General features: G+C 40.2%; 1 protein-coding gene across 4 annotated transcripts in view; it reads right to left on the bottom strand.

Annotated features, from left to right (window-relative positions):
* The window catches only part of CARS2 (cysteinyl-tRNA synthetase 2, mitochondrial), a 42,370-nt gene extending 26,939 nt beyond the window's left edge, over window positions 1-15,431 (bottom strand). The window contains exons 1-7 of one of the 4 annotated variants that reach the window (XM_038386840.2): window positions 15,071-15,431; window positions 14,628-14,678; window positions 7,132-7,249; window positions 2,863-2,934; window positions 2,054-2,159; window positions 1,153-1,236; window positions 220-349 (exon numbers count right to left, since the gene is read on the bottom strand). In XM_038386840.2, the coding sequence (XP_038242768.1) occupies window positions 220-349; window positions 1,153-1,236; window positions 2,054-2,159; window positions 2,863-2,934; window positions 7,132-7,249; window positions 14,628-14,678; window positions 15,071-15,327 (818 nt within the window). In that variant the 5' untranslated portion in view covers window positions 15,328-15,431. Of the gene's footprint in view, window positions 1-219; window positions 350-1,152; window positions 1,237-2,053; window positions 2,160-2,862; window positions 2,935-7,131; window positions 7,250-14,627; window positions 14,679-15,019 lie in introns of all 4 variants that reach the window. The other 3 variants (XM_043520394.1, XM_038386845.2, XM_043490982.1) reach the window with 3 other exon arrangements.
* Between the last annotated feature and the right edge of the window lie 945 nt (window positions 15,432-16,376).

Raw genomic sequence — 16,376 nt, forward strand, 5'->3', positions numbered from 1 at the left:
ATTCTAAGAAATACTAAAATCTCAGCAATGTATTTGTCCAGTTTCATTTTCTGCAAAAATGAACGTTTTCTTTATAGTCAGCAATTTCTTATTTTTGTTTAGATTCAAAAATTTCAAATGGACATATGCTTTCCTTGTTCCAGTTACCAAATCCACATCAGTCACACGCGCACGCAGGAACACACATTCGCACAAAATTAAAAAACTACGAAATCTGACCTCGAAACTGTAGAGCACTCGATGTGCCAGCCAGGTCTTCCTTTTCCCCAGGGAGAAGCCCAGTAAAGTTCTTGAGGCTTGGCTGCCTTCCACAGGGCAAAATCTTTGACATGTCGCTTATCACTATCAACTGCCAATAATTTGTTAATAGGATAAGTCTCCAAAAACAGTAAATGCATGAAGCCATTCAGAATGTCAGTAAAGGGAGCTATCCAGATTTTATTCTTGGACAGACACTTCCGTTTTCCTGTATTTTTTTCCCTAGCCAGGACGACAGACATGTTGGACACAAAGTGTTCAACAAAAATTATATCCTGAACATTCTACCGTGAGCTAGAAGTGGACTCTGATTCATTCACAGACATTAAGGCAAGAAGAGATCATTAGATCATCTAGTCTAACTCCTTTTGTAACACAGACTGAAGAATTTCACTCAATTCTCCCTGCATTGAATTCAGTAACTTGTATTTGACTAAATTATATAATCTTATTTATCTATAAGTGCCCAGGCTGATCTTAGCTCCCACTAACAGACCCACACCTAATATATTTCTAACTCTATTCCATCCAAAGATAACCTGGAGAATATAAAACAATCATTTTTCCTAAACCCAGGTATCTGGTGGTTGCAGAATAGCTTTCCTTCCAATTTTTCAGCAAGAAAACTGTATTTAAGTGAAGTAAAGTCGGGGGGGGGAGGGGGGAAAAACCCTTAAATGCATACAGCTAGAAAAAATGGTCAAAACTTCTTCAGCACTAAATAAATATTATCTATGAATTAAAGTTACAAAAGAACTATGACTAAGAAGGAGATGCACTGTTTATATTGTTTTAGCCTTTCATATTAGGATTTCATACACATGCTAGTTAAGCCTCAGAAAACGCATTTAACTGAAACAAAGTATTGATCCAAACCAGTCCATATCAACATACCCATTTCCTCTTGTACATCAGTGTAAACACTAGTTAACTTTCCATATCGTTCTCCCCTAGACTTGACATCAAAATAAACATCACCTGTTAGAAAACAAACATTGAGATTTATTACAAAGATAGGGGGCATTCACTTTGCCAGTGTGGTGAAAAGATAAACACTTTTCCTGAGTAAAGCATTTGTTGTGTACTATTTCCTAAAAGAATCATTTTGCTCTGGACAGTGACTGCAATAATGAGAGCATGTGTTTCCATGTTTATGGTGTCTCAAAGGCTACAGATTAAGTTTGCTTGTCTCGCACATAAGATTATTTTTTCTAACTGCAAACCCACCCTAGGATATAAAAAAGTCATACTGGGTTCTTTTCTTCTCACATAATATCAACTGTACTCTTCAAGACTCAAATGAAGCCTCTCACAGGTGTAGTTAACGTGCAGCTGCGGTCACCCCACAACTATCAGCCCTGCTTCTAAAACCCCACTACACACTACTTTTTGCAAAAGATGTGCTCTGCAGTGCATAGGGGATGCATACCTTCCCATAGGGACTACCAGGTTCTTATCTTGCACAAACCTCTGATGTAATAGAATGTGCCACTTCCATGGTTTTCTAGCCCAGGATTTCCCCATAGGAATTATATAATGCACTTAATGCCCTTAAAGAACAACATTAAAAACTCAGTTACATTTCAATTACAATGTAAGTATACAGTGCTAAGAACACGTATAAAAAAAGTGTATTAAAGTTATTCACAGCATTTGCCTTATCAGTTATCAATCAAAGGAAGAGATGGTATTGAGTATCTGAACTGACCCCAGAGTGGTCTGGTCATAACTCCAACGAAGAGAATGAATTTCTTGCATACACATTAACATCAAACTGTATTGCTAAAAGTCTTACCTTTGGAGGTTGCATAAGCATGTCCACTAGCCATTATCCGTTCTATAAAAGAAATTATCTGAGGAATATTTTCAGTCACTCTCATATATATTGTTGGGGGAAGAACCTTAAATAAAGAAGCAGAAAGAATACGCTGCAGATAAGCTGCTTTAGTTTGTGACAATACCAGCATGTTTAAAGGAACCCAGCCAATGTAAAAACACAACAGTTCTTTCTCAAAATGTTGCATATACTATAGTTACCAACAACACCTAAGATGCTTATAACTGAAAACAGTTATCGAAAAAAGAATTTCTCCATTTTTTCCTAGCTTAATTACTTTGTGCATTTGACAGCACTTTGAGCCAGATGCAAAGCTCTTTGACGTCAATGCAAAGACACTTGCTGACTTCAATGGGCTTTAGATCAGGCCCTTTCTGTAGTTTATTAATCATGTTCATTACGCTAGTGCCGAGAGACAACCAAGAATGGAGCCCCATGGTGCTAGGCACTGCCCAAACACAGGCAGTATGCAGTACCGATCCTGAAGAGCTTATAACTGTTCATTCGTTCCTTGAGACAGCTTCTCCCTTGCCAAAAGACACATGTAAACATATGGGGATCAGATGAAATCTTATAAAAATTTTGAAAAGGAATATTAAAAGTGTTCACTCTATACTATTTAAAGGATGATTAATCAGAAATAGAGTATTTTTAAATTAGTCAATTAAAAATATAACTTAAAAATCAGGTTGTCATTTTTCCTTTAACAAATAAATGCACTTTATAATAATTTCAGTTTGAAAAGATAAAATATTAAATATTTACACCTTTAATGCAGCCATGTCTTGTTTAAAGCCTTCTTCATAAACCCGGGCAAGAGCTAATGGTGATATGTTCATCTGTAGAAGAGTAGCAGATGAGTGAATCATAAATCAAAATACTACAAAATAGTATATTCTTATCAGTCAGTTAATGGCTAATTGGAAGAGTTATGGGGTTCCCCAAGTAAAAAAAAAAAAAAAAAGTAAGGAAGGTTTATTAATCCAACATTCAGTACAGAGACTACATAAAAGACAGTTTTAGCATAGAAGGCTAAGCTTATCTTGTATTCAAGAATGAGGGGGGATTTGATAGCTGCTTTCAACTATCTGAAAGGGGGTTCCAAAGAGGATGGATCTAGACTGTTCTCAGTGGTAGCGGATGACAGAACGAGGAGTAATAGTCTCAAGTTGCAGTGGGGGAGGTTTGGGTTGGATATTAGGAAAAACTTTTTCACTAGGAGGGTGGTGAAACACTGGAATGGGTTACCTAGGGAGGTGGTGGAATCTCCTTCCTTAGAAGTTTTTAAGGTCAGGCTTGACAAAGCCCTGGCTGGGATGATTTAGTTGGGGATTGGTCCTGTTTTGAGCAGGGGGTTGGACTAGATGACCTCCTGAGGTCCCTTTCAACCCTGATATTCCATGATTCTATGATTCATGGTGCAAGAAAGCCATTTACAACACTTACTGATATATGTCAGAGTTATAGAACAGAGACTTACAGACATCACACAGGGTATTTTTATCGTTAAAAATTAATATGATATTTCAACCTTTCATTGCTGTTCCTCAAATATGTGAATGCAATTGGGGAAATGAACAGATAGACAGTCAAATATTTTGGAAAGCATATCAATAATCTACAAGTTTTTAATGCTGACAGCTAGGCACAAGGATCTTCACAAACGTGAATAAATAAGTGGAAAGCAGAAATAAAGAGTCAGTTTGCATTTGATATTACATTTGTCTCAAATACTCATCATAGCCAAGGCTTGAAAAATTCACCAGAACAAAACCTTCTCTGGCAAGTGGAGGTGCTATGTTATCAAATTTTGCAAGATTTAAATTTCTAGTCTTAGGTTTTGGAAAATAATCTGCTGCATGTGAACCAATGGAATGCCTGAATTGGCAGAGAGGAGCAACAGAATTAAATTAACAGAACAAAATTCAATTTTATTGCTGTCATTCAGAATTAGGTGAGCAGAAATATTCTGCAGATGCTATTCAGGAATGTTATAAGCAACTAGAGGCAGGCACTGGGGTCAAGATTTTCAAAGGTGACTTTGGATGCCTAATTTAAGACATCTTAAAGGGGCCTGATTTTCACCAGGCTAGTACTTAGCACTTTTTGAACCACTTATCGGAGTAGCCAAGAGTTTGGGGGAAGAGGTAGAATAAAGGAGGCACATCTCTTGCAATCGAGAGAAGGCTTGGTATGAAAGGAAGGCTTCTTCTCCCTTCTAGGAACCAGAAAGGAGTTGCTTCAGACACTATAGGCTCCAAAATGAATCCCTGAGCAAGATTTAGGAGCCAGCACCCCGACAAGAATCTCAGTATTAGTGAGACTTCTCACAAGGGCATTGCTCCTCAACCTCATTGGGGGGTACCCTTCCCCAACTTGCTTATTGACCTATGGCTCTCTCAGAATGTATTCTGTTATCAGGACTTGAAAAACGATCGGGTTCAAAATCTAGAGGATAGAAGGAATCAACAGCAATTAACAGCATGAGAGTATAAAGAACAAATATTTCCAGACAAAACAAATGGCTTTTTGGATCGAGAAGGAGAATGCAATTATGTCCTATATCTGGACTTTGGTAAAGCATCTGATACAGTGTCAAGAAATCTTACTTCCAAAATTAATTCCACTTCCTTTGGATATGAACCCTACCCTGATGGACTAAAAACTGGCTGAAGGATTGAAAACAAAGGTTAATGATTAATGCCCACTGAGTAAGAGATTGTCACTCTGCAGGATGACTCAAGAATTGATGTTAGATCAGTTTTATTAAATATCTTTTTTAATGAGCTGGAAGAATCACAGGAAATAAATGTAAAAAAAGGTCTTCTAGGTCATCTAATACATCCTCCTGCTAATGCAGAAATGTCCTTATGATATATAATACAGAAACGCTTTGTTCAATTGGGATAAAGGGCAAGCTAATTGCATCTGAAGACAATGTTCATGGAAATGTTTTGAAGATACCAAAGAAAAAAGAAAAACCAACACAAACACAACCTAGAGAAGGTATAAAGTTGGGATCAAAGCACCACATTCTGGCTTGCTCAGTGTGCTGTTTGACCAAGAGCCTTTCCTGGAGCTCTAAACCAATGCAGAGGACTAATGTGGAAAAGGCAGATGCTAAGCAATCTAGAAGTATTGTGGTTCCCACAGACCGTTAAACTGAGGCTTGGTTCTGTAAATACAGTTTAAGGCACACCAAATCTTAGCTAGGATTTATTTTTAAATAATTGTGTGTGATTTCTATTATTTATGCTATTGTTACCACAATGCTTCTAAAGACCTTCCCACCCAATATTATGACAAACCTACAGTCCTAACCATAGAGTGACAGTCAGTAACAAATCCTAACACCTCCTCCTCTATAAATACCCATAAAATGGTGAGGAGACTTCAGTATGCTACTGTTCTAATAACTGTAAAAAACACCCCTCAGAGTACAACTTATGGGACTTGGTAAACATAGAATAAAAGCATCAGATTTGTTTAGCATAGTTACAAAAGTCTGACTGCTATTTCATAGCACAGACTTTAATCTTGACAAAAGAATGGAGCAAATTAACTAGAATTCTTTTAACACATTAAGTCAACTTTTTCTGCAAAGAAATCACCATGATGCTCTTATGAAAAAAAATTATCAAGATAAACATGCATACATGTTTTAAATGTAGGTTGTATGTTAAAGCACTGGCCGGCAGCCATCAAGAAAAAAATATTCCTAAGGGAAAGAATGAGCAAAAACCTTATTTTATCAATAGCATAACAAGGCCAATATGAGAAAACTCTACATTTGCTGTGAATCATAGTTAAAAAATGGATTTTTTCCTTGTAATCATTAAAAGTTGTTGTTGTTTTTTTGTTTTTTGTTTGTTTTTTAAACTAACTGTCACAATAGATCTCACATCAGGAAAAGAACATGCAGTTTGTGGCTGAGATCTATTGTGACAGATTCCCTTGTGTTCCAGAAGGCAGGAGTCACCGGGTCTTACATCCAAAAAACTCAATTTAAGGCTTTCAACAAATTAGCAGCATTCACAAGTTAGTTGTATATTATTAACATTTTATGATCTGATAAGAATTTTATCAAGCAGAAAAAGAGGTAGAATGACAATTCACTATGCTCAGTTGGTAAAACTGATTTGATTAGCATCCCACTGAGAGCAGTTTACAAACAAAGCTTTTAATTTAGCCAACAGCCATCAGTGAAAACTTTGCTAGAGTAAAAATAGTTAATAACTTTATCAATCTAGGACTTATACATATCCCTCACGTTAAGCTTGCGAGTAGACCCATTTGAGTTCAGGGCCTCGGAAACCATTAAGAAAGGTAGCGCATATACAACTCAGAGACAGATCATGTCAAAGAATCCTTGGCTAGTTCTAGGTAATGTTCTAATAATATAAAAATGTTGTGTGTTAGTCCACCAAAATACAACAGAGCCCTCTCAGTCCATTTCACTGTACAGTTAGATCCTTCTGGGAAGACCTCTGAGAGGTGCTGAGCACCTGCAACTTGATTTTATGGAAATTCCATGATTATTTACAGAACAACCATCTTCTTTAATGACCAATTCCAAGGCGAATAGCAACAATTTAGATAATTTCTGTAAAACAGGAGCTACTATGGACAACTGTCCAAAGTTCATTGGTTAATATTTTCACTCTAGGACTGAGAGGGGTTAATACAACTCCTCAACTCTAATGAGAGCCCCAATGACTTTCTACTTTCCCTAACAACCTTGTATTGAAAAAACAGTCCTTCTAGCAGACGACTAAGTAGGGTTGCCTTTGTAGCCAATGGTATGGCATTTGTTGTACCTATATCTCACTGATGGACAACTTTATACACTGCCTCCTTCAGAGATACCTATGCCAGCTCTGCCAGATTCCCAGCCTCTTCTAGCCCATGAGTTCAGAGCCCAGGAAACAATCAGCCAGTGATTTTAAAAAGCAGTAACAAAATCCAAGTTGTTGTCCAAGACTACTCAGTACATTAAACACTATAAGTTTTTGTCAAAGTAAACGTCATATATTTACCTCATTGGCTCTTTTAATTATTTTGTCATCTATGTCTGTAATCCCCATCACCATGACTACTTCGTTTCCAAAAACCTTAGTTATTATTCTTCGAATAATATCAAATCTAACATAGGAACTGAAAAAGAAAAATAATGGCTTTTAAATGTGTTTTATTGGTAATAAATCTAAATAAAATTAATAAAACAGCAAAAATTACCCATATAGCAGCTCTGCATGAATAATAATGAAAAGAGAACAATGATAGTCTTTAGAGAGAGAAACACACACACACACAATATATATACAAAATGCTACTTCAGAACTAGTTACATTCTGTAAAGAAGTTATGCAAATCTCAGTTGTAGTGGTCTACCCTCTTCTGGAACTAGTGACACATTACATCAAATGTTCTGAAGTGTTTCTTTTCTTGCACACATCTCTTTAAAACAATATACTGAAGTGAGATTGTGTTAACCTAAAGGCTTACAACTAAAATGAACATCACACTTAAATACTCCATACTCAGCTTCTAAAACCTCTAACACAGAGGTGGGCAAACTACGGCCCGCGGGACCCGTCCTGCCTGGCCCTTGAGCTCCTGGCCGAGGAGGTTAGCCCCCAGCCCCTCCCCTGCTGTCCCCTCTTCCCCCGCAGCCTCAGCTCGCCGTGCCACCAGCGCAGGAGGGGGCTGCACTGCGGGGCCAGGAGAGAGCAGGAAGGGAGACTCACTTTAGCCACAGGGGAGCAGGCGGGTGGTGTGGCTAAGCAACAGCAGCAGCATCTCAGGATAGGCACAGACCTGCAAAGTGATGAGCACCTACAGCTCCCATTGACTTCAAAGGCAGTTGTGGGCATTCAATACCTTACAGGACTGGGTCCAGAAGGATATTCACAAATCTACATTCTCCATACCATCCAGCATGCTGAACAAACTGGAGACTGTTTACTGTGTCTGCAAAAAACAAACAAGGCTCAATTAACTTTGCAGATGTATTTGCACCTTTCACTTAGCTACCTGGATCTGATGGTGATAACACAATGCCTTCCCAAAAATTCTTAGCCCCACATCATAAATCACAAATATCATATTTGGACTGCACATGGAGAAAACTAGTGTTACTTGCTTGAATTCTGCCATACTAAAATATGTCTTTGGAAAAGTAGCATATACAACCAAGAAACAGATCACGTTAATGAATTCTAGGCTAATTCTAGGTAAGATTCTAATAATATAAAAATGTTGTGATATTAGTCCACCAAAAACCCTCTCAGTCCATTTCACTATCAATAAAAGAATCACCATCAATGTCAAAATGCTTAAAATTAAATCCACCAGCTCTGTGGTTTTCTTTGCTAGTACACATATGAACAATGCACTGTCTCCTGCTATAAACCTCTACTCTGTTTTTAGAAGAAACAGCATGTTGAAATATGCAGAAACCTTGGCATTTCAGGGAGCAGGATTCTTTTATTCTTCAATAGCAACATGCTGACTAGAAGAAAGCAGAGAGTCAAGGAAGAAGAGGTGGCACAGAAAAGAACCCAGCTCTTGGGATTATTATTGCTAGGAATCACCCAGCTGAGAAGCTGGATCCTAACCAAGTTGAAACCCTCATGTCAGCGAACTGGTAACATTTCAGAATTAAGTTTTTAAATTCAAAGTTACATTTCGACCCATTAACAGGAATCATCTTAAATGGGGGCACACACCGTACAAATGTGCACACGGGTCCAGTGCCTGGGGGCTGTTGCACAGCAAATAAAAGGGTTGTTTATTTACAGTGGGCAGGGGAGAGGGTTTAAAACAAAAATGTAATTCTTTTGAAATCTCTCCTGCAGATGACACTCATTTCCATTGTTAATTCATTTCTGTATCTGTACCATTACTTCCTTCATTAGTTGTGTCTGTCGTGGTTTAAAAACAAGAAAAATAAAAGCTTGTTTGAAGAATTAAATAATAAAATGGCATCCTTACTCTTTCCAAAAATAATTTTGATTAAAAGAAAAAAGTGAAAATATAACTTTAGGGACCACAAACGGTTTAAACAGAGCCACAGTGACAGCAGCATTTTCTTCATGCTGCTAGGAGTGGTGGGTCTCACGGGTACATTAAAGACCTTGATGCCTCCCCATGTTTTCTAATCAATTGCCTACCACATGAACCTCGCAGACGACTGACCAGCAGCTACAGAAGCAGAGGTCCAGAGCAGAAGCAATCTGCAAGCAGACCCAGCTACAGAGGGACACTAACAGAATCCTGTCATCCTAGTCAAATAAACACTTAAGTTATACCTAATCAAGCAAGGCAATTGGGCAACATGAAGGCATAAAAACCAGTGGAAAATTATGCACATTGGAAAGAATCATATGAATTACTCATACACGTTAGTGAATTTTAAATTAACCCGTAACAGCCCAGAAAAAGCCTTGAGTGTCATAGAGGACAGTTCAATGAAAGCCTATGCTCAGTGTACAGCTGCAGTCAACAAAACAAACAATATATGAAGAAGCAAAAGGAATGGGGTAGAGATCGCAATGCAACTATATAAATCAATGGTTCACCCATACTTTGAATGCTGTGTTCAGTTCTAGTTACCCTATATAAAACAAAAAACATGAGAAACAGGTGGATTTCAAAGATAGGAGATGAAGATGATTAGAGGCAAGGTGAAACTTTCATACAAGGAAAAAGTGAAAGACAGGAGCTATTTAGTTCAGAGAGGGGATAAAAAGAGGCACATGAAAAAATGAATAATATAGAGAAGGTAAGTTAGGAACTCCTACATATCCCTTCTTGCAAAGGGCAGCAGAGAGAAGAGGACAAGATGGATGGATTGAGAGATAATCAGAAAAAGGAGACTAAAACAAGGTGAAATTACCTGAGGTGTAAAGGGCCTGTTCAACTTTAGACCTGTCCAGGGAGGGAGGAGGGAGAAATGAATGAGCAGAGCAGACCCGCAGAATTGCCTCCTCACCCATCTCTGAATAAGTGGTGGGGGAAAAGAGAAGAGCCATAGGGGAAGTACATATACAGATCCAGAGACTCCCAAATCCCTAACTGGGGACACATTGTGTTGGTTCCTGCTATTCCAGACCACAGAATTTGTGCATTAGTTGTGTAGTAAACCAGTAAATTAGTTGTGCGTTGTTTTAACAAAGTCCAGGAATATTAAACATCCTGCCTCCGTTTAGTTTCCAGTACAAAGCCTGACTATTTAGGGTTTGTACTAAAAGAGTGACGTACATGCAGAAAAGGATATTGGGGGTAAAAAGGAACTGGAATAATAGTAAGAAAAGAAACAGTAGCAGTTCCAACCCGAGATCCTATATAATTCACTATGCAAAAGTTATATTAAGTTAGAAATGAGCTACTATAGTGTGTATTTTGGTATTCCACTGAACTAAAAGAATATACTCACCCATGCTAAAGTACCTTAAAATGCTGGCACACAAGAGCTACATTTAAATAAAACTTTCTGGAAAATTATGGGTTTCCTCCTCGCAGGCCATTACTAGATATTTGCTTTTGTTATTTGCATTCAGATGACATTTACCTCCTTACTCTCAAAACCTAGAGCATGGGTTCCCAACCTGCAAGGTCCAAACAGGTTTCAGGGGTGTGCAATGACACTCCCATTTGTTGCAGCTAGATGGGAGAAGGGTTCTAAAACTTTATGTTGTAATGTGGGATTAACATGAAAGAGGTGGAGAGCCACTACCCCAGAGGAAAAAACATTTGACAGAAGAGCCTAGACTGAGGTACTTGTGGAGTAAAGAAGTTTATTGATATAGCAAGTTTAATAATTTTCTTGAACAATGACATTTTAAGCTATTCTTCCAAAATGAACAGTGTCAATGATTTATATTCTGATAACTGTCTTCCGCACCAATTTGTAGAACTAAAAATAGGGGTTATTTGGAAGTTAAAAAATCATCATACTGCATATTAGGTATTAATTAAAAATAATTCAAGTATGGTTTCCAGATTTTCTGACTTTTATTAGCATCCAGATTAATAAAGCCCTGTCAGAAAGTTACAGAAGAGATGGAAAACTACAGCAACACATAAGTACTGAGAGTACAAAAAGGAGAGGTTGCCAGTTCTATGTCTGGGCACTTAGTATTTCAAAACCTGCATTTCTACAAGAGATGCATAGAAATAAATATTCTAATTCTCCTCTCACAGTTCCTGCCACAGCAGAAAATGGAACACAATGGGTTCAGAGAAAGAACACAGTCAAAGTCAGTGAGGCAACATAAGCTAAGAAGAAATATTTACAATATTAAGTGGTATTTGACATTCATACCGCTAACTATGACCTGAAAGACATCTTTCCTCAGAGATGGAGTAAAATGCAATACACTCTTTATTTTAAGCAGTGGTGCTGGAACAATTTTTATAATGGAGGTACGGAAGGAAGAAACCATGTATTTGGGTTGTTATTACTACTTCCAGCCAGGGGGTACAACAGCACCCCTAGTTCTAGCACTTATGATTTTAAGTAACATTGGCATGAACCATAACAGCTGCTGAGCACTTGAAACTTCCACCGTCTTCAGTGGGAGCTGGAGATGTTCAGCAAACCCAGTTTCTAGCAGCGCTAGCAGCATTCTTTCTTTAACATGGTTAAGGTATTTTTCAAAGTTATTTCTGCCGTACCTGCACATTATACTATCGTTTGTATTGATCTCTTGGAAGCTTGAAAGCGACGTGTTCACTCTCTCACAGAAAAACTCTAGATTGAATGTAACCATACAATAAACTACCCTCTCGCCACCAATGGAGGTAACTCCACTCCAAAACTGAAACAAGTTGTCTAGAAAATTTCAGATCATTTCCACAGTTCCTGTCCAAGCTATACGCATTCTTCTCCTGCAGTACAGATGAAAGCAAAACTTCCTAGTCAGCAGGAGTTTTGAATACCATACAGTTGCAGGACTGGCAACCCAAGGACCATAGAGTCTTTCTTGCTTACAATCTAACAGTTATCACATGCCTTAAATCAATTTAAAAAAAAAAAAGAAAAGATGAAATGCTTCCTTTACAATTGCCCCCTATCTTCCAATCCTACTCACACAAACTGGTTTATTACTATAAAACTGTCAATGAATTCTGAAGTGTTGGCAGGTTTGTGTGCTTTGGTTTTATAAAACAAAAAGGCATTGAAACATTTTTTATGGGGAGGAAAAAATAAGTCACACAGAATTTTCAAACAATTTAAAGCAAAAAAAAAAAAAAAAAAGAATTTTTGAGCCTCCCAACCCTAAAAATGTCCCTTTACCAGGCTAACAGCCCCGTACTGTTTTTTCTAATTGCTGACATAGTAACCAAGCCAAATGAAAGGAAGAAATCATTCTTGCAGCCTATGTTCATATGTAATGTGATCAAAAGAGCTGCATATATAGATCCAACAGTCTTTAACTTGTCTGCACATATGAATTTAGTAAACATGTACTTCAAGCAGTTTATTCTTCAGTATTTAAAGTTAATATTTCATAAACAATTGGCAAAATTATTCATTTTTTTAAAATCCAAATTACATGTGGCGTATCAGCTGCTTTTCTTCCAAAATGTTTAAAACAGATTGATATGGAACTGTCTAGCAAATTAAAGTTAATGTATTATGTATAATAGTCACATTCTGCAGGCATCAAGTATCAGGGGTAGCCGTGTTAGTCTGTATCCACAAAATCAACAAGGAGTCTGGTGGAACCTTAAGGGTGCCACCAGATTCTTCCTTGTTATTCTGCAGGTATGATCCAAGATAATTCATACTGTCCTAATAAATAAATGAAAATATATACAAAAAAAAGTTTTCCCTTCTATAGAGACAAACTGCCGAACTGATCAGAACTTGAAAAACCTGGATGTATTAACTAGTATATGCCTGACCTAGCGCTAAAATAGACAACAGAACTTCTCCTTCAGCTTCTTTGTACAGTAAATGCTACCAAATTGCAGCTGCACACCCAGCTCCACTCTGGAGAAGAGCATACAATCATAGAAATATAGAGCTGGAAGGAAATCTATTCCAGAGCTTAATTACCCTTACAGTTACAAAGCTTTTCCTAATACCCAGCCTGAATCTCCCTTACTGCAAATGAATCCCATTACTTCTTGCCCTGCCTTCAGAGGGCAACAACAGATTACCATCTTCCTTATAACATATTTGAAGACTTATCAGGTCCCGCCTCAGTTTTCTTTTCTCACGATGAAACCTGCCCAATTTTTTTTTAACCTTTTCTTCTAGGTCAAGTTTTCTAAACCTTTTATTATTTTTGCCGATCTCCGCTAGACTCTCTCCAGTTTGCCCACATCATCCCTAAAGTGCAGCGCCCAGAATTGGACACAGAACTCCAGCTGAGCCCTCACCAGTGCCAAGTAGAGAAGGTCGGTTACCTCCTGCGTCTTACATATGACTCTCCTGTTAATGCAGCACAGAATATAGGCCTTTTTCACAACTGCATCATATTGTAGATTCATGTTCAATTTCTGATCTTCTATAACCCCCAGATCCTTTTTAGCAGTACAACCACCTAGCCAGCTATTCCCCATTTTGTAGTCGTACATTTGATTTTTTTTCTTCCTAAGGCCTTGTCTACACTAGAAAATTAAATTGGCTTAACTATGTCATTCAGTGGTGTGAAAAATCCACTCCGCTGTACAACACAGTTAAGAAGACCTAACCCTCCACGTAGACAGTGCTAGGCCAATGGAAGAATTCTTTCCTTGATTTAGCTACTGCCTTTGGGGAGGTGGATTAGCGACGCTGACTGGAGAACACCTCCGGTCAGCGTAGGGAGTGTCTACACAGAAGTGATGCGGCTGTGCCGCTGTTGCATTTTAAAGCGTAGACATACTCTTACTGTAGTACTTTGCACTTGTCCTTGTTGATTTCAGACCAATTCTCCAAATTCTCAAGGTCATATTGAATACTGATTACATTACAGGATTAGAAATATCCTGAAGTCCAGCTCCCAGAGGAAGAATTTAGCAAATTAACAGGATGGGGCAGTTCCCAAGCAGCTCCTCTCAACCAAAATAAGCCATTTGTTTCACTGTTGAATAGATTTCACAAGGAAACAATTGCATGAGGCTAACTTTCATTTTCAGTCTCTGGTAAGAGGCACCATCTTTCTTAAGTGAAGAACAGCAGCTTGTCCTTTGGATAGCAATTATATTTCATTCATCCACCTCAGGTTTTAGGCTGTCCTGAGCTGCTGGATACAAGAGGTTTGTCTATTAAAAACCTGTGACAGGCCCATGTCAGCGGATGCGGGCTCGTGGGGCTCTTTAACTGCGGTGTAGACATTTGGACTCAGGCTGGTGCATGGTTCTGGGCTCCAGCCCGAACCTGAATGTCTATTTCACAATTAAAAAGCCCCATAGCCTGAGCACCAGAGCCTGAACCAGCTGACACAGACGAGCTGCTGGTGTTTACCTTGCAGTCAGTCACCTGACATCATAAAACATTAATGCAGAGTCTTCCTCCTATAATTTTAAAACAACTCACCAAGCATGCCCAAGGTGCGCATGATCGTATACTGTTGGGCCACAGCTATACCTGTGAACAAAGGGAAGATCTAGTGAAGAACAAATAATAAAATAGTCAAAAAGCTGTTTGACTATTACCTGCTGCTACGGACAACTAAAACAGATACATTAACCAAACTTGTATCAAAATGCATCCGATGAAGTGAGCTGTAGCTCATGAAAGCTTATGCTCTAATAAATTTGTTAGTCTCTAAGGTGCCACAAGTCCTCCTTTTCTATTAACCAAACTGAACATCGCCACAGTAAGGTGATTAGCTGTGCAGGATGGATCCCTTTGCTATCAGTTTAAAAGCAGGGGAACATTGACAGGACCCCTCCCCCCATTATTTCTAGAAGGCTGCAGAGTATAACCCCTTATTTTGTATTGGGCTAGCCACTGATTAATGCTATTTAAATCGCTACCAGGTCGCCACTCCTGCATTGGCCAGTATTAAGGGTTCTCTGCTTCTGCTCAGGCTGTTGTAGGTCTGGATCCCGGTATCCCGGCCTGTGGGCTTGATCCACTTCCTCCCGACGCCAGAGCAGCACCTCGCCGGGGAGGCCCGGCTCCGCACCAGCCCGGCCTCCGCACCGGCCCCTCGGCCGGCGGCCACGGGTAGAGCTCCCCGGCTCCCGGAGCGCAGGCAGCGGGAGGCAGCGGCCAGCCGGGCTTGCAGCATGCTCGCGCCGCACCGCGCCACCAGCCCCGGGACGGCGAGAGCTCCGCGCGGGGCACGCCAGGCTGCAGGCTCCCGGGGGCGCGGGGAGGGCGGGCAACGCGGCTCCCCCGCCCCGAGGGCGGGGGCGTCTCGGCTGGGGGCGGCGCTGCAGCCGCGGCACAACCCGCGCCGGCTGTAGCTACAGCAGCCGGGCCGCCTGTGCAGGGGACAGGGAGGGAGCGGTGTAGCTACAGCCCGAGCGGCGGGAAGGGGCGGGGCGGGGCGGGGGAGCCGAGCGGGGCACCCGGCCGGGCCTTCGCAGGGCTCCGCTGCTGAATGCTCTTGGTGCGGCAGCGGCGCCTGGCTCGCTCCCCTCCCACTGGGCTCGCCGGGGGGAACTTCCCGCGCCCAGGGCGGCAGGGCTTCCTCCGAGCAGGGGCCATGGCCGCCTGGACACAGGAAGGACAAGGGGGGTGTCACACTTGCCCTTGCGGCAAAACACTCCGCTAGCTTTGCTGCCTGCACTCTCGCCTGTAATCTGCTCACCTACGTAAAGGTCAGCAAGTGCCTAAAGGTTTGCAGGGTGAGAGCCTAACAAAGGAAGTGGATCTGTGTGCGTTCCCCCCCCCTTTGTCATAGTGTCTCATAATCTATAGGTTTCAGAGTAGCAGCCGTGTTAGTCTGTATTCGCAGAAAGAAAAGGAGGACTTGTGGCACCTTAGAGACTAACAAACCTATTTGAGCATACGCTTTCGTGAGCTACAGCTCACTTCATCGGATGCATCCGATGAAGTGAGCTGTAGCTCACGAAAGCTTATGCTCTAATAAATTTGTTAGTCGCTAAGGTGCCACAAGTCCTCCTTTTCTTTTTACATAATCTATAATGTGTTTAGCCCTGAAGTACCCTTACAGTACCCCCATTTCATGGTTGGGGAAACCGAGGCACGGAGTGATTAAGAAACCTGTGAGAGCTGAAAATTAAACTTGGGTCTCCCAGCTTCCCAGGTAGCATCCCAAGGACTGGACTATCTTTCCTCTTAGATTTGGAGAAGCTTTTATATAATTAAGAT

The sequence above is a fragment of the Dermochelys coriacea genome, chromosome 1 (genome assembly GCF_009764565.3).
Source record: "Dermochelys coriacea isolate rDerCor1 chromosome 1, rDerCor1.pri.v4, whole genome shotgun sequence".
Classification (NCBI taxonomy): Eukaryota; Metazoa; Chordata; order Testudines; family Dermochelyidae; genus Dermochelys; species Dermochelys coriacea.